The sequence below is a fragment of the Pelodiscus sinensis genome, chromosome 4 (assembly GCF_052426305.1).
Source record: "Pelodiscus sinensis isolate ZL-2025 chromosome 4, ASM5242630v1, whole genome shotgun sequence".
In the NCBI taxonomy this organism is placed as follows: Eukaryota; Metazoa; Chordata; order Testudines; family Trionychidae; genus Pelodiscus; species Pelodiscus sinensis.
Window position 1 is genome coordinate 48,704,084 of NC_143055.1, and position 24,597 is coordinate 48,728,680.

The 24,597-nt window shown below is 40.6% G+C and overlaps 2 protein-coding genes across 3 annotated transcripts in view; both read right to left on the reverse strand.

The window, feature by feature from the left end:
• Nucleotides 1–5,274, reverse strand: part of TXK (TXK tyrosine kinase) — a 60,508-nt gene extending 55,234 nt beyond the window's left edge. The window contains exon 1 of the mRNA XM_075930463.2: nucleotides 1,956–5,274. Within this exon, the coding sequence (XP_075786578.2) occupies nucleotides 1,956–1,971 (16 nt within the window). The 5' untranslated portion in view covers nucleotides 1,972–5,274. The remainder of the gene's footprint in view (nucleotides 1–1,955) is intronic.
• Nucleotides 5,275–5,412: 138 nt separating this feature from the next.
• TEC (tec protein tyrosine kinase) overlaps nucleotides 5,413–24,597 on the reverse strand; it is a 102,754-nt gene continuing 83,569 nt past the window's right edge. For both annotated transcript variants that reach the window (XM_006113450.5, XM_025179918.3), the window contains exons 11-18: nucleotides 22,529–22,662; nucleotides 20,566–20,640; nucleotides 16,801–16,972; nucleotides 16,433–16,649; nucleotides 14,798–14,862; nucleotides 11,064–11,182; nucleotides 10,537–10,694; nucleotides 5,413–7,023 (exon numbers count right to left, since the gene is read on the reverse strand). In XM_006113450.5, the coding sequence (XP_006113512.2) occupies nucleotides 6,946–7,023; nucleotides 10,537–10,694; nucleotides 11,064–11,182; nucleotides 14,798–14,862; nucleotides 16,433–16,649; nucleotides 16,801–16,972; nucleotides 20,566–20,640; nucleotides 22,529–22,662 (1,018 nt within the window). In that variant the 3' untranslated portion in view covers nucleotides 5,413–6,945. The remainder of the gene's footprint in view (nucleotides 7,024–10,536; nucleotides 10,695–11,063; nucleotides 11,183–14,797; nucleotides 14,863–16,432; nucleotides 16,650–16,800; nucleotides 16,973–20,565; nucleotides 20,641–22,528; nucleotides 22,663–24,597) is intronic.

Consider the following 24,597-nt stretch of genomic DNA (forward strand, 5'->3'; position numbering starts at 1 on the left):
TAAATTAAGCTACGCAACTTGAGCTATGTCAATTGCATAGCTGAAGTCGAAATAGCTTAATTCAGCTTTTGATGCTGTGTACACAACAGGAAGTCAAAGGAAGAACACTCTTCCTTTGACTTCCCTGATTCCTTGTGAAATGAGGGTTACAGGAGTCAGAGTAAGAAGTCCTCCAATTCACCATTATTTTGAAATAATGGCTTGCAGTGTAGACATGCTCTTCATTATTTCTAAATAAAGTCAGTTATTTCAAAATAATGCTGCTGGGTAGACATAGCCTTTGGTGCTACAGGACTACTAGTTGTTTCTTTAAAAGTCACAGACTAACACGGCTACCCCCGGGGACTTTTGGTGGCAATGTTAAAAATCGCATTTCTCCAGTCCTCATGTAGTTTGATAGTCTGAAACAAAGCTCAGTCTGGCTCTCAGATAACAATAATAATCTTACAAAGGCAGGGAAATCACATAGGAAAAATTGACCAGTCTTACAGCTTGCTTCCCTCGCCCCACCCCCACAAAAGTGGATGAAAGGATATCACCTGTCCTTAAAAGAGTAGCTAGTTACGTTCTGCTGGCTGGCTGACAAGCATAAATGAAATACCTGTGCAAAGCCATATTCACCAAAGGTCCATGATGCCCAGATTTAGGATTCAGTGATTTCTGAGGCACCATTTTGGAGATACATGATACACGCAGAGACACATGTGCAGGAGACATAACATGGCGAATAGTTAACCAAGAGTACCAGAGGCATATTTAGTTTACATGTTTAGCAGCAGCCATCCTAGTAAACAACTTAAGTCAGGATCTTCAACTGGTTCTATGCACAGCAGAAGAGTTTTGTGCTGGGTGCCTGGAGAAGGAAGGGGGAAGAAAAAAATTGTCCCAGTGGGCAGGAGGAGAAACTACAGAGACAACTCTGTGACATTATAGGGGGCATGATGGAAGTACAGGAACCCTTTGATCTTTGAGCTGTTCCCCCATTGCTACTAAATGCTACACTGGAGCTACAAGATTAAGATTATAGGTGCTGCACAAAATTGTAGGGCCCATGGTGTTCTTTGAGTTCATAAAGATGCCCACATATGTGTGCTACTTCCTTTCCATCTCCTAATACAAATTTCTCTAATTAGAGATAACTGGGAGGTGGAATCCGTTACCTAGACAAAACCTACAGCTAATTTAGAAATGTTTTTCTTGTCTTTAACTTTTATAATCTGAATCTATAATCTTCAGATTTTTTATTTTGTTTTGCCATTTCTGATAGAACAATGCTAAATTCTTAGTCTGATTCTAAGCAATCATGTTTTTGTAGCAAACTTTGATCAACACTGTATTTTTCAGTTGATCGAGTTACTGTATAAATTGGCACATTGAGGGGTAGTCTGCCCACCTAACTTAACCCTGCTCTTCAAAAATATTTCTTTTGTGATATACAGTGCACCCAACAATTGATTAGGTATTACCTGCCTATCATCCAGATGGGAAAAAACTATCAAATCATATCCTGTTGGAAATCAACAGTACTATTTGCTTCTAAGAGTGCGTGCTTTTTTCTAAAACAAATGTTGAGTTTTTCACTAATAAAACTTTAGGAATTTCAATATTTCAGTATTCATAATCAGAAATTTTGCCTATAAGTCTGTTAAACATCTCTGTCATGTCTGTGTACAACACTATCTTAAGGACAGTCCTTGATTCCTGTTCCCCTGGTGTTCCCTTTTTGAGGAGTTCATCAGTCTGTATATTGGTAACCATAGTAGCTTTGCTGAAGGTATGACTGCAATTTTGTGAAATTGTTTGGAAAGTTAACACTAACAATTTTAACTCAGTAGAACAACTTAAGAGCACGATATTGGGAAAATATGGTGATATTTATCGAGGTCATTTTCTAGCTACACTACTAATGTACAAAAAAGAACATACAAACAAAATATATGGCACATTTTACTTACAGGTAGAAAGAATCATAGTTGATTGTTTGCTTGTATTCAAATAAAAATTTGATCCTTCCTTCAGTTGTGTTGATAACAGTAAAACCTCTCTAACTGAAAATCTAGCTCAGATAAGCAGTACGGTATAGCACAGACCAAATTTAACCCCACCTACTTTCCTATTAAAAAAAAAAAAGTTAGAGACTTGATACTAAACTTGCATCAGGAGTATTTCCACTGAAGTCTGGTGCTCTACAGCAGAATAACTGAATTGAAATCTAGGTGTCTGTTCTACTTTAAAACAAGTCTGAGACTAGAAAGAATAGTAGATGTTTGGTGTAATTCAGGCAGATTTTCTGTGCTGCGCTTATTGTTATGTGAAACTAAGTTATACCAATAAAAAGAGTAAGAAAGAAGTGTCTGAAGAGTGATTGACCTTTTCCAGAGAAAATTATAAAATATCATTTACAGATTTCTCTTCAGACTATTCAAAAGTTGAACACGGCAGCCAACTCTAATGATAAGATGACCCAATACAAAATTAACAATTCGGAGCCTAGACTATGTTTAAATTGAGTGTGTTGATGGAGGACAGCACTGGAATTCAGTCTTCACGTTTTAGATGAACTTCAATAAAAATACATATTGAAAAGTATGTTAAAATAACATAACTTTAATTGCAAAGTCACACATCAAAAGTTAGGAAATGCCAGATTAACAGTTGCCAGTGAAACCTTGAATCTATTCCTTTGTGTCCATACTTTGCATTGAATTTGGCAGGGATCCTATGGGAAAAAATGTATGTGATCGTGTAATTAAAAACTATAAAAAACCTGACCAAAATACAGAGCTTCTGGTGTTTTGATATTTCAAAATTTCCTCCAAAATGGAAATTCCATATAATTTTCATTTAGAAAATAGACACATGGTATTTCTGAATTGAATCACAGAAATATGGAAATAGAAGGAGTCCTTGAGACATCATCTAGTTCAACCCCCTGCAGTGAGGCACGACTAAATATAGGTAGAAGATTTCTGGCAGGCATTTGTTTGCTCTCTTCTTAAAAGCCTGCAAAGACAGGGATTCTGTAATTTCTCCTTAACATGTTATCAGGTCTCGTCTCCCTCTCATCCTTTTCTTAAGACTACACATACCCAGTTTTTGTAATCTTTCCTTATAGATCAGATTTTCGAAAAGTCTTTAGTCCGTTTGTCCACATTTTGGCTCTCCCCTGGACTCTCTTCACTTTGTCCAAACATTTCTTTAATTGTATCATCCAGAACCAGATATGTTACTATAGTAGAGGCATTACCATTGCCAAGTAGAGTGGAACCACTGCTAATTTCTTACATGTGACTTGCCTGTTAATGTACCCTAGAATGATGATATGAAATATGTTTCCAGGAGCATGGCAGATGCTAAATGAAATTGTCATGATTCTTCTCAGTTTTACAGCTACTATTCTGTGTTGAATGGCCCTAACACTTCCAAGAAGAAAGTACATTTGAGTCAGCAGCTGCCAGAGCCTTTATCCAAGGTCTGTGGCTCAAGGGCTGTCCAGTGCCCGGGCAACTGCTTCACTAGGCAGTGGGACAGTATGTGTGTGTGTGTGTGGGGGGGGGGGGGGCACTCTGCCTGGTGGGTAGCCCTGAAATTGTAAACCCTGGAAGTTCTGGGGTTCCCTCACCTTGAGGCTGTCCATATGGCATAGCTACCTCAGAGCAGTGGCTCCTGGAGGCCTTATAGATCATGGAGAGTGAATTGAATCCAATATGTTTCCACAAAACATTTTGGGTTTGATGATTTGGCATTATCTGACAAGTCACTGTTTTGCTGAAATTCCCCAACAACTGTAATTCTGTGCTAACTAAATCTAGCATTTCCCAACTTTCACATGCTTGACTTTGCAATCCAAACAACTTTACATATAAAACTTGATATTTTGTATGCAATTTCCTAGGTTGTTTTTTAAAAGGAAAGTATTACTATAACAACTCCCTTATCACGCATCATCAGAAAGGTCTGAGCCCTGTAACAGGGTGTTTTGCCTTCATGGGCTGGAGAGCATGGAGCTTATCCAGACCTGATAGAGGATGAGGTGCTGGAGATGAATCAGGTAATTGTGTTTAAAAGGAGTAGGAAGTTGCCATGAAGAATGGCGGACAGTTTAGGAAGCTGAGTCAGTCTGCAAGCTCTCTGAACAGGAAAGGGAACTGCAAAACTCTGCAGGCAGAGAGGTCTGGAGGTCTTTTGATCAAGCAGGGAGAACTACAGAGGCTCCATTCAGGAACACCTGGAAGAAGAAAGAGAAACCTTGGATTGTGTGAATATATAAATTGACCTTATTTGGAGAACTTTGAGTTTTATTTACAGTTTGTTTTGTATTAATAAACCCAGTACACCAAGAGGGCTATTAAGTGTGGGGAAAGGGCTTGCCCACTACCCAGTATATCTGGTGGAGCTCTTAGTAGTAGGGACAGGAGTGTGGTCCTGCCCCGGAGAGAGTGCTGCGTTCTCTGGCCCAGGTGTACCCTTGCCGGAGCTCCTTGACCTTGCTCCAAACTTGGTCAAGGGTGCAGGGGTGGTGTCCCATGGGCCAGACCTTCGGCCATGCACCCATAAATGTCTGCGTTGCGGTGCTTGGAGCTGAGATCCTTCAGGGCCTCCTCTTCCCCCCACAGCTCAGGAGGGACAGGGTCTCTGGCCCGGTCCAGGAAGGCGCCTGGTATTTGGTGCCCCCGGGTGGGTCCTGGGATCTCTGGTGTGGCTCCTTGTGCAGGCCAGGTGGGTTTCGGGGAGCTTGTGGCTCTGCCACTTGTCAGCAGGCCTGTGGCAGTCACAGCCATGCAGTCAAGGTCCTGCTGCAAGGCCGGCTTCCTGCCACAAGGCTTGTCCCGGGTGCCTGCAGCTTTAAGAGCTGGAAGGAGACAGGAACTCTGGAGTTGTGATTAGTGTGGACGGAGTGTGATTAGTGTGGACGGAGTTCCCAAAAAAACTCTGTGGTCTAGATGCACCCCAAGTGATTTCAATAGAAAAGACTGCCGTGTTAGGTCCTAGTTAATAATCCCCATCAATTTCTCACCTTGTATGCATATTATAGTTCATTTACACATGGGGGCCTTTGGTGAGGGTTAAGAGAGCTCAATGCTATATAAGTAGTGCTCAGCATTTTTTGTGATCAGACCCATTCTGCAATGGTAAACTCCATCCCATATCAGCAGGACATCTACTGTAATCCTCACTTTTATTCATATAAAATTTCTAAATATGTCAGATATTTCATATTGTGGCTCAGAGCTGTATGTATTGTACATACGCATCCTCTGACATTGAATCCTAATGTAAGCTCTTAACACACATACCTGAAGATGTTCAGTCCTACATCTTTGATGTAAATCCATGAAAGTCAATAGTTCTGCCAGCAATATATTTGGCCAATAAATCATTTTCTGACAATAAATCAATGGCAAACTGCTATTCCAGATTCCAAACAATTAACATGTGGTTTATTATACACATACTGTAGTATGACATTTGCTATACAATCTATAAAGCTTATTTCATTGTGCACAACTGATGACCGATAGAATGATAGAAATCTGTCATTTTATCAACATTCATGGTATATTTTCTTTCATCCAGAGATACCATATATCACACTATTTGTGTAACCTAAAATAGAGCAACTTGTGTGTTAACATTTTCAGGAACACTTACATTTCATATAAATAGATGTGTACATTATACATTTATAGTACAAAGAGTATATAAATTATTTAATAGTTAAAGTCAATGTGATATAGTTCACTGAAAGTCAGCTGTGATGTATAGTTCGTGCTGTTCATCACTATAATTGGGCTCAGGACTGGGCCCCAATGCTCTTTGGGTGAAAAAGTCCCAAGAAACAGTCCCTGGCATAAAATAAATTAGGACTCAGTCCCACAGAGAGGACTTTCAGTGCCACAGAGAGGACTTTCGGTGCTGCACTTGAGCCATTGGTCTACGCTGTTGACCATGGTACTTTGCTACGCACAAAGAAAAGTAAATTGAGGGGAGTGTGTAAAACAGACTAACAGCATAGCAAGAATATTGGCCCTAGTATATGGCATAAATCACCAGTCAACAGACTGTGAGGAAATAATAATTTAGAACCTTTGGAAGCATTGCTATAGGAGTAGGTGGCCCTCACCAAATGACCTTGCTTTTAGGTTTTAAGCACAGCTTTTAAATGCACAATTGACTATTACTACTACTGACTGGCAGTAAGAGTAAATGAAACTCATAAGCATGAACACTAAATGTATCACTTGCACAGGATTGCACTTAGTGTTTGTGCTTTGGCCATATCCTGTCATTTGCTCCATGCATCAATCCCAACCTTTTACTAATCTCATGGTGACTCCTCTGATGGAGCTTAGGAGTGTTCTTACATTGATTAACATGGGCAATAGATAATAGGAAAGACTAAGCCTCCATAAACCTCTGCCAATGCTTCCTGCCACAGCCCCAAGGTTGGACTGCATCAGACTGAAAGCTCTTCTGAGCAGTCTGGACTCAGATTGACTGAGGTTCAGGGCTCCTCAGGAATACTCGGGGCACTGGTGGGCTGGCCAAGATATGGGGCTGCTAGGGGCACTTGCAGGCTGGCCCAGGCTTTGGGATGCTCTGGGCACCACCCAGGGCTTGGAGCTATGTTGGCAGGCCAGTCAGTGAGAGCAAGGGATGGGGCAGGGTCTTTGGCAGAAGAGGTTGGGTGCAGGAGCTACCTTCCCCAGTTGGGGGCTGCATGCATTGCTCAGGTTGGTGAATATATTGTGCATCTTTCTCTACAATGCATAATCATTTTTCCATGTGTCTGTTGAGAAAATGCTAAATGATAATGCTTAGGCTCGCCACATTTCATTCAGCATACTCAAAATCTTGCACGATGATGCTCAAAGAATAATTCTGTGTCTTTACAACGTTTATTCTTTGTTGTACTGTAGAATTCTTGTGCCTCTGTTCCTCTCTTCAGAAAGCATCTTCACTCTCCGCTATCTCATCAATTGTACGCAGCAAATCTTCAAATGTGGGCCGTCCCTCAGGTTTCTATGAATTAAAATACTTCAGTTGTACTAAAATCACATCAGAAAGAGTTTATTTTGCTAAGGCAATAATGTGCACAAAATAAAATATAAAGGAAAATGTGGATGTAAAGAAAAATATGCTGTTACATTTAAGTAGGTTAGAGGCATTGGAAAGAAACATGACAGGTAAATTTCTCTTAACCCAAAGTATTGCTAGTCATGAAATGAGGTTGTGTACTATATTATTTCCTATTAATCTAAAATGTATTCAGAACCTCACACACTGCTGAAAATGCTACACAGTGTGATTTTTCTTAATAGATTTTGAGGTGGAAGGAGCATAGGAATTACCATATTGAATTAGACTCAAGATCCATTTAAGCTAGTGGCCTATACCTGACAGTACTCTTGCACTAGATGCTTCAGAGGAAGGTGCCAGAGCCTTCTCATTAAGTGAAAGTGATAATTTGCTCCTCCCCTGACATTATATCTCCTCATAACCCCTTAGAGTACATCTACACTATAGAGGAAGATTGAAGCGGCCACTGTGGATCTTCCAGGGTTTGATTTAGTGGGTCTAGTTAAGACAGCTAATTCAAACTGAGAGGGGCGCTCCAGTCGTTGCTGGCAGGACTGCTTTCACAAGGAGTAAGGGAAATCAACAGGAGAGTGGTCTCCCTTTGACTTCCCGTAGTGTAGATAGCGCCAAAAGCCGAGATAAGGTACTTTGACTTCAGCTATGCAATTAACGTAGTATCTTAATACTAAGAAGTTGAGAATCTTAATTTGACTTAATTAACAGGAATGTTGTGAGCAAGACATGAGAAATCATTCTTCTGCTCTACTCTGCATTGATTAGACTTCAATTGGTGTTTGTGTCCAGTTCTGGGCACTACATTTCAAGAAAGATGTGCAGAAATTGGAGAAGGTTCAGAGAAGAGCAACAAAAATGATTAAAGGTCTAGAAAACATGAACAGTGAGGGAAAACTGAAAGAAATGGGCTTGTTTAGTTTAAACAAGAGAAGACTGAGGGGACAAGATAGCTGTTTTCTAGTATCTAAAGGGGTGTCACAAGGAGGAGGGAGAAAAATCGTTCTCTTTGGCCTCTGATGATAGGACAAGAATCAATGGGCTTAAACTGCAGCAAGGGAGGTTTAGGTTGGACATTAGGAAAAACTTCCTGTCAGGGTGGTTAAGCACTGGAATAAATTGCCTACAGGGGTTGTGGAATCTCCATTACTGGAGATATTTAAGAGCAGGTTAGACAAACACATGCAAGGATGATCTAGACAGTGCTTGGTCCTGCCATGAGAGCAGGGAACTGGACTCAATGACCTCTTGGGGTCCCTTCCGATTCTATGACTTTGTCCAGTAGTGTAAATGTATTCTCAGAGATTTTCCTGAACTCTGAGCCATAAAGTTTAACATCTCTTCTGAAATTTGTTAGCCCCATGTTCTTTTATTATTAGACAGCAAAAATAAAAGACCTTGACCTAACTTTTCTATGAATTATTTTATGTCCAGCAAATCGACTCTTTATTACGATTCTTGACTCGGATGTGCTTGAAGAATGCTTAATGACTTTTTAAAATACCTTTTGCTCATTGATATTGAAAAGCATTTTGTTCAGTTTTGCTGCCTCTGATCTTCTCCAGCATTATACACCCAATATTCTTTTCTTGATCCCGAGATTGTTTGTATAGGCAGACTAATATATTGGTATTCTTACAGCTTGGGATTTATATCCATAGATTCAATTGCATGGTCCTCTCACTGGATTCCATGGAATATTTTGCATTCAGCACTACTCCCTCGCCACTTCAGCCTTGTCTGTCTTTCTATATAGTTTGTAGCCAGGTACTACAAAATTCCATTGATTTTTGTCATTCTACTATGTTTCTGTAATGCCTGTTACACCAAATCCTTTTCTGTTGTGAGGCATTCTAATTCAACTAATTTTGCTTTGAGGCTTTTTGTATTTGGATTTTGCAATTTTTACTAGGTGCCTGTTGTTGTTTAATTCCTTGCACTGACACACTGCTGATTTTATAGATGTTTCCTCTGTGGTCTTTTCTTATCCCTGCTCTAGATCAACTATAAAGAAATCTTTTCCCCTAAGAAATAAACATCAAGGCTGTGTCTAGACGGGCAAGTTTTTCTGGAAAATCAGCTGCTTTTCCGGAAAAACTTGCCAGCTGTCTACACTGGCTGCTTGAATTTCCGGAAAAGCACTGACGATCTCATGTAAGATCGCCAGTGATTTTCCGGAAATACTATGCTGCTTCCGTTCGGGCAAAAGTCTTTTTCCGAAAGACTTTTGCGCAAAAGGGCCAGTGTAGACAGCACAGTACTGTTTTCCGCAAAAAAGCCCCGATCGCAAAAATGGCATTTGGGGCTTTTTTGCGGAAAAGCGCGTCTATATTGGCCACGGACGCTTTTCCGCAAAAAGTGCTTTTCCGGAAAAGCGTCCTGCCAATCTAGACGCGCTTTTCTGAAAATGCTTTTAACAGAAAACTTTTCCATTAAAAGCATTTCCGGAAAATTATGCCAGTGTAGACGTAGCCGAAAAGTTGAGAGAGAGAAATAGCTCAAAGTCATAAGAGTAATATTAAAAATTACCAGATCACAGCGCCTAGTCCTGCTCACACTGAAATCAATGGCAAAATTCTCATGGATTTCAGTGAGAGCACAATTTGGCCCATAGTCAATGAAAGAGAAAGTCTTCTATTCTCATTGTGGGGTGATTTCAAGAATGTGTGTGATCAGTTGATATAGAAGATCCAAACATAGGGCTCTAATGCCTTTAACCCCTCTTTGTGGAGCATCATATCTTTTATATTACAACATTTAATTCTGTTCCTATTTATAATTACTTCCTGTGTTTCTCTCTGTTCTCATTGGTACCATTACTGACATGTTTTCACTGCTCTCTGTTAATAGCTGCATGTTATTTTTTTCTCCTCGCCTTTTTAATTGTATTTCCTTATCTGTATAACTACCTCTGGGTATCTTTCAAAGTGCTCATACGTGATCACTCAGATACCTAACTATTCATCCTCCATGCAAATCATGGCCACTAAAACAATCTTATTCCCCATTGGATCACTTCATGTCACCCTGTCCTTTTGTCTTTTTCCATTGGTTCCTCCTTTGAAATTCATCAATTTTTAAAACTCATCTAAGAATATACAAAATTCCATCCTGGCCTAGATTTCAGATCTTATCGCTTAGCATTTTCTGCCCATGCTGGTCCATCAACCATAGCAGCTTAGCTGCCTTGTTCATTTTCTTTTTCCTCATGTTTTTTTTCACAGTGTCTGATTCATGGAATACCCTGCCCATTCTGATTCACCAAGACACTATTCTCTCCATTTTCATGTTCCCCTGAAGGTCTTGGAGGGATACTCAGGCTACCCCATGTTTGAGAAAGGTAGCTTTTGAATAAAATGCAATCAGAATTTTACACCGATAATTAGATGTGGTAATAAAACTCTGCTTTTAGGGGGTAAATAAAGTACAGAAAAAGAAATATACCTCCTGCCAGCACATCATCATTACATCATAGACATTCTTGCAAGCTAATTTTGGCCGATACAGACGCTGTCCTTGGCTAACCATCGTTACCACTTCATAATTTGTGTTTTTCTCAAAGGGCATTTTTCCCTCAGTAAATACTTCCCACATTAGAACACCTGGAAAATAAAAGGCATGAATAGATTGTCAAGTCAATTAACAAATATTTTGTTAAAATGTATGTGTGCCACTAATTATGCATTTGTTTTTTCAAATGGTAAATGAGTTAATTAAGGACCCTACCCTGAAAAAGCTCAATACTCAGTGGGCCTAATTCACCTAACATCTTTGTAAATAAGAAGTTACTCCACTGACTTCATTGAAATTACACAAGGGAAAACTGGGACAAATGAGAGAAGGGTCAGGAGCAATGACTTAATGGAACAACCCCTAGGAGGCTTGGATTCTCCTTGAACAGTTGGACCCTAATAACTTATTGGTAAATTGAAAAGATAAATTTCTTATTTAATTGCTGAAGAGTTTCTTACCAAATGACCAGACATCTGATTTGCTGCTGAATCGGCTATAATTAAAAACCTCTGGGGGACACCACTTTACTGGAAATTTAGCACCTGAAGAGCTTGTATACTGGTCATCAAGGACATACCTAAAAAACAAAAGCATGTAATATTTCTAGTCTGATTCCCTTTCAGAAATCGCCATTTATTTCATGTTAGTTTTATTTTAGGAGCTCACATTGCCACCTAGTGCTTAATGATTGTTAGTATCATAAAGTGTCCATGGCTTCAGTAGTAGTTATAAGTATTTTTTTAAAAAATATTGAAATGAATTGCACTATTCACCACACTGTTAATAATAGAATACCATTTAGTTAATTATTTTGGTGCTTTCTTCATTTTCCTATATATTGATTTCAATTACAACAGAGAATACAAAGTGTACATTGTTCACTTTATATTTATTGTTGATTACAAATACTTCTTTTGTAAAAAACCAAGAATTCAAATACTGTAGCACAATATCTTTATCATGAAAGTTTCACTTACAAATGTAGAATTATGTACAAAAATAATTGCACTGAAAAATAAAACAATGTAAAACCTTAGACCCTACAAGCCTACTCAATCCTGTTTCTTATTCAGTCAATCACTCAGACAAACAAGTTTCTTTACATTTGCATCTGGCATTGCAAGATATTTACAAGACAGATGCATTAAAGATTCATATGTTCTTTCATGCTTCAACCACAGGGCATGTGTCCATGCTGATGATGGGTTCTATTTGATTATAATCCAAAGCAATGCAAACCCACAAATGTTCATTTAATCATCTGAGTCAGATGTCCCCAAGACCAGGTTAATTTTCTTTTTTGCTGGTTCAGGTTCTATAGTTTTCCCAGTGTAGTGTTGCTCTTTTAACACCTGAAATCATGTTCCATACCTTGTCTCTCTCAGATTTTGGAAGGCACTTCAGATCCTTAAACCTTGGGTTAAGTGCTGTAGCTGTCTTTAGAAATCTCACACTGATATTTCCTTTGTATTTTGTCAAATCTGCAGCACAAGTGTTCTTAAAACGAACATATGCTAAGGCATCATCTGAGGCTTCCATGACTTGAAATATAAGTCAAAAGGGGGGCAAAACTGAGCTGGAGATATACAATTCTCCCCCAATGAGTTCATTAATACATATAATTAAGGCATTTTTTTAGCTAACATCCTCAGCATGGAAACATGGTCTCAGGAATGGTGTCCAAAGCAGGAAGGGACATATGAATGTTTAGCATATCTGTCATGTATGTACACAGTAAAACTCCATTAGTCCGGCATCCAATGCTCCGGGACTCCTGATGGTCCAGCACCATCAGGAACCCGGAAGTGCTGGGGCAGCCGGACAGGATTCCCCATTTCAGCTGCTGCTGAAACTGACCAGCAGCTGAATCAGGGAAGCTGGGAGCAGAGCACCTGGGGTGCTGCCGGGTTGGTCTCGTAGCGCTGCCCCTCAGGGCTGTGGGACCAACCTGGCAGCACCCCAGACGCCTAGGGCAGAGCAGCTGGAGTGCTGCCGGGTTGGTCCCGCAGTGCCTAGGGGCAGCGCTGCGAGACCAATCTGGCAGCACCCCAGCTGCTTTGCCCCAGGCGTTGGGATTCAGCCGCTGCTGAAACTGACCAGCAGCGTCAGTTTCACCAGCAGGCTGAATCCGGACGCCTGGGGCAGAGCAGCTGGGGTGCTGCGGGGTTGGTCTCGTAGCGCCGCCCCTCGGTGCTGTGGGACCAACCCGGCAGGACCTCAGCTGCTCTGCCCCAGGGGTCCCCAAGTCAGCCGCTGCTGAAACAGATCAGCAGCTGATTCCAGGAAGCCCCGGGCAGAGCAGCTCTGCCCCGGGCTTCCTGGAATCAGCCGCTGATCTGTTTCAGCAGCGGCTGAATCGGGGACCCCTGGGCAGAGCAGCTGGGGTCCTGCCAGGTTGGTCCCACAGCGCCGTCCTTTGGCGCTGCAGGACCAACCCGGCAGCACTCCAGCTGCTCTGCCCCAGGCGTCCCCAAGAGCAGCTGGGGTGCTGCCGGGTTGGTCCCGCAGCCCCGAGGGGCAGCACTACGGGACCAACCGGGCAGTACCCCAGGTGCTCTGTCCCAGGCATCCCCAAGAGTAGCTGGAGTGCTGCTGGGTTGGTGCCGTAGCGCCGCCCCTCCGTGCTGCGGGACCAACCCGGCAGCACCCCAGCTGCTCTATTGCAGGCATCCCCGATTCAGCTGCTGCTGAAACTGACCAGCAGCAGCTGAATCAGGGACACCTGGGGCAAAGCCGGACTATCGTAAGGGGGGGCTATGAGTGGTCTGGGGTGGCATCCCCTCCCACCCCACTCCAGACCCCTAATAGCCCCCCCTTCTGATAGTCCGGCATATCTGATAATCCGGCACCCCCTGGGTCCTAAAGGTGCTGGATTATCGGAAGTTTACTGTACCTTGCAATGCAACTACAAAAGTCCCATTTGAATGCCTCTTCTCATTTTCTGGTGACATTATAAATGAGAAGTGGGCAGCATCATCTCCTGTAAATATAAATAAATTTGTTTGTCTTAGCAATTGGCTGAACAAGAGGTATGACTAAATGAACTTGTAGGCTCTAAAGTTATATATTATTTTGGTTTTGAGTGCAGATATGTAACAAAAAAATTGACATTTGTAATTTGCTTTTTTACAATATAGAGATTGCACTGCAGTACTTCTATGAGGTGAACTGAAGAATACTATTTGTATTATTTTTACAGTGCAAATATTTGTAATAAAAATAATATAAAGTGAGCTCTGTATTCTGTATTGTAATTCAAATAGTAATTATATTTGAAAATGTAGAAAAACATCCAAAATGTAATACATTTCAATTGGTATTCTATTTTTAAGTGTGATTAAGACTGTAATTAATCAGGATTAATTTTTAATTTTAATTAATTTGAGTTAATCGTGTTAGTTAATTACAGCCCTAGTGATAAGGCTTTATTTAGTCTCCATTAACTTTTCTCATTGTTACACTGTCTATTTTCCCTTGTAGTTACTACTTTCATACCTAGGTTACGTATGAATTAAATTGTAACAGAGAGGGGAAAATAACTAATGTGAAAAATGATAGTTCTTATTTAACAGATCTGTTGCTCATGGGACAGTTTGAGTTCAGATATTGTGTGGGTGCATAAGCTGAGTAGGTGGGAAGGGTGAAAAGATCTAGGACCAGTACAGTTTGACAACTTGCACGGTTGAAGCCTCTGTTATCAGATTGCTTCCTCATAGTGTCCCCACAACGACTCAACAGTACAGTTAGCAAGAAGTGTAAAGAAACTCCAAGAGAAATTGTACCACACAGTGGTACAGTGCCTTCCAGTGTTCCTGCAACACCATCAACTCAGATGACACGCTATCCAGTGTTAATATGTACTATTTGTTTTCTTTATTTACAAAAATAATATGTTATAGCGGTTAACCCTGAAGTCTGAATACATTTACTGAATTCACGACACCTTTTTATGGCCCATTTTACCCATCGGGCTAGTCTCCATAGGCTGTGCACAGCAGCAGATTGAGCCTCGTCTCTGTATTCTGTTCAAAGAAGGATAGATGCTACAATTCCTTACATCAAGATGAGCTAAAGTGGTTAAGAGGTAAATTTTTGCCTATAATTTAAAGTGATGTATTGTCTCAAGTGTAAGAACACGTTATTCTAAATCCATTAAAAAGCTTTGCAAATAAGTAGATCAACTTGGCCATACCTTGTCATTCCAAAATCTGACACTTTCACCACTCCTGACTCATTCACTAAACAGTTTCTGGCAGCCTGCAAAGGGAATAATTAATGAGGAAAGGTCAAAATAAGAACTGTTCAGATGAAATGTATTTATTGTATATTGGGATAAATCCCTGAATCCTGATTAGAAAATTGAATTTGATAGGAATTTTGTGTGAATAATAGCTATACAGTTTTATATATTGCTGTGAAGCCCAATCATAATTTATAGTGAGGAAAAACGAAATGCCACATTATCTGCATGTTTATTTTCTATATGTAGTGCCTGATCCTCTCTTTACTTATGTTACTAACCCACACACTTTCTGGGTGTGATGTACTGTCCCATTTTGTGACACTAACACCACTTACAGAGAGAATAATGAATCTGCTCTACAGCCTCAGCAAACAGCCAGCTGGCTTTTAGGTCATGTAGTAGAGGCCCATGCACTAAGCTTCAGAGATCCTAGGTTTGATTCTGCCCACAGATAATCAGAGTCTGTTGGTGTTACATTAGCATAAATCAATGTCAGCTGAGACCAATAGAGTTACAACAATATAAAACCAGAATTTGACTCAGAAATTAGACACTTATTGGGTGATATCTGCTCATATTTCTTATTACTTTACTCAATTAAAACTATGGGGCTGATTCTATTCTCCCTTACTCCAGTGGAAAGACAGAATAATTCCTCTGAAGCAATGGAATTACATAGGTATAAACTCAGTGCGCTGGTCAGAATCATGTTATCTGCCACTGAACATTTTTTCATTTCTATTGCATCAGAACCGTCTCAGGCCCTGTTTTCTTATCAACTTTGGTCTAATTAATTTCATTGGTGTTAAATCTGATTTATAGGTATAAGTGAGGAGAGAATTAGTTCATCACTATGGGAAATTTGCATAATTTAGTTTTCTCCAGTGAAAAGTACCATTAGTATAGCTGTCATTCATATTAATACAGTATATAAAAACGCTAATGATCTGATTCTCTCTGATAGTAAAGCAAGCAATGTTTCAAATGAAACAGTGTTTTAGAGGAATAATAATACTTTTCTTACACTTCTACACATTATTTGAAACCATGTCATATTAGAACCACTGTGTAAGATACACAAATATAGAGAGCTTTCAGGATCTCCTCCCATTGCTCACCATGTTCAATGTTTCATTGAGATCAGTCACTAGATCAATGATGAAACAGACAAGAGGTAAATGATAAATTCTTCAAGTGCAAATATATTTGCATACTGAAACATAATGTTAAAATGACCAGGAGAAATTACTTGATGTGGCTAGTAAGAATTCTGAATGAAATTATTTTACTATAAAGCATAATTAGCATAATTTTCTGGGTGGAACTGATGATAATAGTCTTGTTAAAACACTTTAGAGGTATTTAATCCACAGCTCATGCAGGGTCAGTCGTCCTTCCCTACCCCAGATGGGTCAGTTTGGCAGATTTTGCTTAATACAAACACAACCAGTTAAACAATAGCATATATTTTGAGAAAGTTGTGAGTAACTGAAAAAGAGACCTGTTTAGAATAAAAACAGCTTCTTACCCATAGCTATTAATGCATAAATCAGAAATGTAGTAAAGTGGCTGATGTGATATTACCAGATCTCTGTGGATAAAACTGTTTCTCTCCAAGTACTCCATTCCTTCACATACATCCTGGCACACTGTCAGCAGCATATCTTTATTCAAGTGTCCACGTTTTTGTCGAAGGTAGTTCAGAAGGCACCCATGTTCCATGAACTCTGTCACTATATAAATAGGTTTCTGCTGTGTACAGACCCCATATAGCTGAACTAATTTAGGATGTGTTAGCTTCCTGAAAAGATTTAAAACATAGAGTTATTGTAATGTCCCTCCCTCCAAGAAGTTGTACGAATCTCACCAGGCTAGAATTTTTTTATTTATAAAGAAATGCATATGTACCAGAAACCTTGGCCCTACAGTACAAGTTCTATAAAGCAACTCACATCATTACTTTAGCTTCTTCTATGAAGTCCTCCTCAGACATTGCACCTTCTCGGATTGCTTTGATAGCCACTTTATATTGTGCCCTCCATTTGCCAAGGCGCACCACTCCAAAAAGACCACTCCCCAATTCTCTCATGAATGTCAGCTCTGATGGATTAATTTCCCATTTCTCTATATGAACAAAAAACCAGTGACAATTACAATACAATAGGGAACATATTAGATTTCAAGTGACAGAGGAATTTTACTAGCAAATGTTGGGATTTAAGTGTAAAGTACCTTCAAACTGCTTTAAAAATGTTTGTATTTCATAAATTGTGAAACAGCCACAGACTACAACAAACTTAACCAAGACAGAGGCGAAAATCAGACTCTGTTTTTTAAACCATTAATTAAATACTAATCATTGAAAGCCCACAATCTTTTCAAGTCATTCATAAAGTCATGTTTCAAAAAGCTTAAGAACTGAAATTGGACAGTAATAGACTGGGATTCCCAGTGATGAGTTAACTTGGTCATATTGTATAGCACCAGCCACAAAATAGTGATGGGCAACCTGTGGTCCATGAGCCACATGTGGCCCTTTGTGGATTCATATGTGACCTTCATGCCCCAGTCTCTGCCTCCCTCCCCCACTTACTTATTCCTCTCACTCCTGTCCATCACTTCTGTAGTGCCATGAATCAACTGATTTGCGCCCCATTCCCACTCCTTCCTCTCCCTCCCAGAGCTTGAATGCCATGAATCAGCTAATTCATGGCACTCTGGAAGTGGTGGGAGGAAGGAGAAGGAGCAGGGATAGGATGTGTTTAGGAGAGGAGTTGGGGAAGAGTATATGTAAATTTTTGTTTATTATTACCTGAAGTTGATGATCATTCTATTAATATATGAATGATTAAACCATTTCTATTTGTTTTAGCATGCCATGTATTAATGTAATAATGTATGTAATCTTATTCTTGGCATCTGGATTAGAACACATGACTGATTTCAGTCTTGCAGCCCACTGAGACTAAGGAGAACTACTCATGCAGTCCACTCACTAGACTTGCTTGTCCATTGGTGTTATAGAACATCCCTTCAATAATTCCTAGAGTGTCTCTTTTAGAAAAATCATCCGATCTTGACTTTAAAATGGTTAGTGATAGAGAATCCACTGTGACCCTTGATAAAATTTTCTAATGGTTAACTACTCTCTTCATTAAACTGTATACCTTATTTCTAGTCTGTTTGTCTAGTTTCAACTTTCAAGCCATTGGATCATGTTATGCCTTTTTCTGCTAGATCAAAGAGCCTATTATTAAACAGATACTTAGTATAGTAGATAAACAGTATAGTAGATGAATAGATAATTAATATAGTAAATACTTACATCTCTATATAGATACATATCCCCAAGTAGATACTTATAGACTATAATCAAGTCGCTCCTTAATCTTAACTTTGTGAATCTAAATTGATTGAGCTCCTTGAGTCTGTCATTATTTTCTAATAATCTCATCATTCTAGATGGTCTAGATGGTACCGCGTCCTACCGTGACGGCAGGGGACTGGACTCGTTGACCTCTTGAGGTCCCTTCCAGTTCTAATGTTCTATGATTCTTGTGGCACTTCTCTGACCCTTCTACAATTTATGAACATCCTTCTTGAATTGTGGGCACCAGAACTGGACACAGAATGTCATCATCAGTACAATTACGGAGATAAAATAACCTCTCTACTCCTATTTGAGATTTCTCGTTTTATGCATCCTATGATTGCATTAGCTCTTTTGACCAGGGAGTCACAGTGGGAGCTCATGTTCACCTGATTATTTGCCACAACCCACACATTTTCGTCAAAATCACTGCTTCCCAGGATAGAGTCCTCTATCCTATAATCCCGGCCTATATTCTTTCTTCCTAGAGGTATGCATTTATATTTACCATTTAAAAATGCATTTTGTTTGCTTCTACTCAGTTTAGCAAGCAAGTTCACTCTGAAATAGTATCCTCTTCATTGTATACCACTTGCCAATTTTTGTGTCATCTGCAAATTTTATAGTGATTTTGTGTTTTCTTCCAGGTTATAGATAAAGATGTTAATAGCATAAGGCCAAGGATTGATCCATATGGGATCCTGCTGGACACCAAACAGCTTAATGATGATTCCCTGTTTAGAGCTACATTTTGAGACCTATCAGTAGTTTTTAATCCATTTAATGTGTGCCATGTTAATTTGGTATTGTTCTAGTTTATTACTCAAAATGTCATGTGGTACCCAGTCAACCACCTTATTGAAGTCTAAGTATATTATGTCAACACTATTGGCTTGTACAACCAAACTTCTTATTCTCATCAAAAAAGATATCACATTAGCTTGAGAGGGTTTATTTTCCGCAAATGCAGTCTAAACAAAAGAGCTCTTGGCCATTCCTATGGTGGTTTCCATCACATGACACTGACTCAAACACACATTCTAGGCTTCAGATTGATATTGGAGGTTTTTATGTGTAGTGGTTGTGTTGTTGTGTGAGTGGATGCATTGATTTTGTGTGTGGCCTGTGTTGCCTTGGGAGAGTTGTGTGGATTTATGCAGGTGGCAAATAGGAGAGTATGCTGAAGAGAGAGTCTGTTTGTGTTTGGGTTTATTGTGTATGCTGCTTGTGTTGTATGGGTGGTTGTTTTCATATGTGGGATTGATGCTGAGAGATATGATAATTTGTGTGGGTGGCAGTTGGATCAAGTAACCCATGTGGTTTAGTCTCTTGAGAGCTGAAATGTTTTGTTTTAATTTCAGTTATTCAGTTTAGTGTGCAGTTACTGATTTATGGTTGCTGCAGTGATCTGTGATACACAGGAGGTCAGATTAGGTGATCTGGTACCTTCTGTCTTAAATTCTTTTACCTTAATCCACCATCTGTGCAGTCTCCCTTATACAATCAATGAAACTGTGGCATGCAAATTAGATTTATAGTAAGGATGGTGGTCCTTTGGTTTACCTCTGATATTACAATGATGTAAGACTGTTGGCATGGCATAGATATATGGTGTAATTCATTGAGAACTTAAAAGCTGGATGGTAACAGACTGGAAAATCCAGTGGTGACTGAAGCTTGTGATACTTTGTATAAAAAGAACCCTCAATCATGCTTACTGCTTCCATCATTTCAGACTGACTCTAAGACATACCAGGCTTCAGAGTGACACAGAATACTAATCCTGGACTCCTGTTATAGAGAGTGACATTGTATTATCAAGTGTATATACTTGATCAGCAAATTGTCCTTATCTAAAGTTGTGCCAGTTCATCTAAGCATCATAAATTAGAGATATACAACGTCTGGTGCATTAAATGGGAGCAAGATCACTCCATTCCCTCCCATCCCATGGAACACCAAAACAAAATACAGGATGCCCAAATTAAAGTAGTAAAAAAAGCTTGAGAGCCTACAATGGAGGCAAGGGCATGACCCTGTAATCATACTGATCTCGAGGTATCCCTAGGGGCAATAGAGGGGGGCAATAAATTATTGTGGAGGAACAGAGCCTCCTACCACTTCTTCTTGGGCAACTTGCTTCCCTCTGGAGCAATGTAGTCCTTGCATGTACTGGTAGACTTGGATTCCAAACCTATCCTTCCTGTGAGGCTTCAAAGAATTAATACAGAGAATCAATATATATAATTAGAAATTTCCATCTTTTTAGTATATATTTTGTCAATTTAGATTTACACAATGTCACTTTCTAGGAAATTAGTGTATATTTATGAAGGTGTGTTATTACCATAGCTGAACCCTGCAGTAGTTGGTGCAGGCTTCTTCTTTGGAGTCACTGGGTATCGCAACCGTGTAACAAGACCTAAAATTCCGAGAATAATTATAAATGGAACATACTCTATCTGAAAACAGTATTAAGCAGCAAATCAATCATAATTTAATTATACATTATAATGATGGATAACCATGAGACTATAGTTTGCATAGTAGTTGTAGCCATGTTGATCCGAGATTAGTGAAAGAAGGTAGGTGAGATTCAGTGAAAGCCTTGTTATCCAGCACTCTGTTTAACTGGAAAACTTTGTTAACTGGCATTGCTCCCAGCCACAATACTGATGCATTTTCAGGTGCATTTACTTGATTCCTGCCTGTCTAGCCATCCATTGTGGAGTTTCTCACAACCTGCACTGCCAGCTAATGTCATCAGGAGGCACCTCTTTTCACCTTCAGCCTGCCTCAAGCTGCCAGGAGCTGGATCTGCAGGTAGTGGGTGGATCAGCACAATAAGCTTTGTCATCCAGCATATTCAATTAACTGGCAACCCTCATTTCACATAAGTGCCAGATAACAAAGCTTTCACTGTAATATCTTTCATTAAACCCACTTCTGTTGATGAAAGAGACAACTTTTTGAGCTTACCCAGTGTCAGAGGCAAAATGCAAGAGAGGACAGAAAATACATATAAATAAAAAATAGTGAGAATATAGTGAAAGTTCTTCGAGAAAGAAATAGAATTGAAATTAGTTTTGGCGTATTGTATACATCTTGGCTTTGTGCTCAGGAAAATTAAAAATGAAACCATCGGCATTCAGCACCTCTGAAAATAAGAATTCCTAAATTTGGCTTAAATGTTCTCTGTATTTTTATTGCAAAAATAATGTACATTTAACATCTAAAATAACACGGCTGGCTGTTGAATAAGGACTGCAGAGACTGTAACTCAAGCTGTAAACATTCTTTAAAAAGTATAGTCTCATCACTATGTTTGGTGATCAGTAGCTCCCATTTGCAATAACAGGAGTCACACACATGAAATTCATTTTAACTAAATATTCTCCTAACACCTGGTTAGGAAAAGATGATGACATTAAATAAGTAAAGGATAAAATACAGGGAACAATAATCAAGTATTTAGAGTCAAATATAAAAAACTTCCTCAGATAATTCTGAGGGGATCCCAGCAAATTTGATGTAAACATCTTATAAATATATGCCTTGATGTGTCACAATCTGGACTTGAATAAAAATCACTGTATTGTGTTAATTTTTGTGCTCTGGTCAAGATCCTGGAGTGTGTGCCAAATGGCCACTGGATTTGCTCTGCTTAGTATAGCCAGCTACAGGATCTCCTTAATACTAGCAGGATTGTCTGGTGCCATTTGGCTGGTGTCCAGGTTCCTAAACCATCTATTCCTTAGTGCCGGCATAGAAGATGTTGTTGGAATACGTACATACCAATTCCCAGATGCCAATTAGGCCATTTAAATCTGTCAGTAGCCAGTGTTGCTAAAAGCCCTCATGTTACTCTGAGCTACTAATATTGCACAGTGCAACATCAGGATCGGGGGAATGCAAAGGTGAGCAACACAGCCCCTTCACTGGCTTGTCTGTCTGTCCCTAAAGTGTAGCCAAGGATCTAGTCCACGGTATAGTAAGCTAATGGAGGATACTGGATGGATTTAAAATTTAATAAGAAAGTACAGTAAAAGGGAACCAACTATAACAGTAAAAGGAAACAGCTATTATTGTTCAGAATACTCCGTAAGTATGAGGAGTTTGTTCAACGTGTAAAATGTAGTGGTTATTCATGAATAGGAGAGAATATTTTTAAACAAACATTTTGTGAAAGGCAGTGTCACAGTCCCTTTAAAGGGCATTCATGGGTCTGAAGGGAAATTATGTAAAAATTGCATCACCTTCCTATTCAAATCCGCTTCTGTTTAATTGACAGAAAGATCAGATTCATTTACCTGCTGCATTATGTTTATGATACTCAATTATCTCTGGAATGGTGTTAAAAAGATGTTTTTCTGCTAGATAGTACTGCTTTGGTGACGCCATTGTTTCTTTTATGTGGTAGTGTCTTATTCCTGATGAACCTTCTCTAAAAAACAAAAATTAAATATGATGGCATTTTTAAGAATGAATCCTGGAGAGAGGTACATATTAAATAGGAAATTAAATCACCTCTACATGTAGAATTGTACCTAGCCCTGCCAGATGAATATAGAAGAACAAATGTCCTCCTGATTTGTCACCACATACAAAAGATGTAAACAATCAATCACAGTGGCCACAGAGTTCAAAGACTATGTTAGCCTAGCACCCAGAGTGGCAGTACTGGGTCCACAGGAGGCAGTAATGAGTGAACTCACCCATATGTATTGCTCAGCATCAGTGGTCTCTTGGGATTAAAGCATGGTTGAAGAAGGGACTGGTGGCTCCAGTCTGCACTGCCAACCAGGCCATTAAAAGTCCGATCAGTGGCATGGGAGAGCAGGTGGGGGACAGGCTAAGACAGGCATAGGGAGGCTCCAGCGACATTAGGGATGCTAATGGTTACAAGGGCAACTGGTTAACCAATAAGTGACTGCTTATTGGTTAACAGTCCCAGATAACCGCAACACCCCCCAACCCTGCATGCTCTGCATTTAAAACTCAGATTGCCAGGCTAGCTCACTCCCAGCCTGCTGGTCTGAGTTTTAAATGAAGTGCAGGCAGGATAGCCACCTGCCACCCTGCACTGCTACCTCTGATATAGAGGCAGCAGCGCAGGGCAGCAGGTGGGAGCTGGTCTGCATGGGGAGCCAGTTTTTAAATCAGTTCCCCCTATGGACCAGCTCACACCTGCCACCCATATAGAGGCAGCAGCGCCGAATGGCAGGGGGCTCCCCAGGAATGGGGCCAGGAGTGTACTGGCTGCCATCCTTGCGCCTCGGGGGGCTACTGAGTAACCATGTAACCACTAAGAATTTTAGCAGTTACACAGTTATTAAAATAACCAATTTCTAACATCCCTAGTCCACATGCTGCCCTTGTGCCCGCAGGCACTGCCCCTCACAGTTCCCATTAGTCATGGTTCCTGGCCAGTGGGAGCTGTGGAGCAGGTACTCCATGTACTGTCCTGCTCCCCGAGTGCCAACTCCATATCTCCCATTGGTCAGAAATCATGATCACAGGGACCTGGCAGCCACTTCCTGGGAGCTGCAGTAAGTGCTGCTGGCACCCTGAACCCCCTCCCTCACTCCTGCCTCAGCCTGGAGTCCTCTCCCACACTCAAACTCCCTCCCAAAGCTCACACCTTACCTCCCACTCCAAGCCTCTGCCCCAGACCTGCACCCAAACCTCTCATCCCGAGCCCCACCCCAGGGCCTGCATGCCCAGCCAGGGTCCTCATCCCCTCCCTGCACCTACCTTCTGTCCCAGACCTCGAGCCCCTTTCTGTGCTCAAACTCCCTCCTGGAGCTTGCATCCCAACACCCTGCCCCAGCCTGGAGCCCCTCCTGAACTCCGTCTCCAAACCACGCATCCCTGGCCCAGCCACACCCCAAACCTCCAGCCAAAGGCATCCTACATCTCAACCCTTCATCCTACATCTCAAACCTTCCCCCCAGCCTACCGAAAGTGAGGAGGAGAGCAAGTGATGAAGGGAAGAGGTATGTAACAGGCAGGGAACTAGGTCTTGGAAAAAGGGTGGGGCAAAGGTATTTGGTTTTGTGCAATTAGAAAGTTCACAACCCTAATCACTGGCTGTGCTCTCCCTGAAGCTCTGGGAGGCACAGCCGTGCTTTTAAGCACAATGTGTTTCAGACACCCTTTTGGTGCAGTGGAATTTGCACCTTTCCCAAACTGGGGCTGTGTCTTAAAGGCACTATCAAGGCTGTAAATTTTAAACCAGTGGTTTTCAAACTAGGGGTCATGACCCAGTACTGCACTGCACCCCAGAAGCAGCCAGCAACAGGCCCAGCTCCTGGGGGGATAGGGAGAAGAATGCATATGGCTTTGCACACTGCCCCTGCCCTGAGCACTAGCTCTGCAT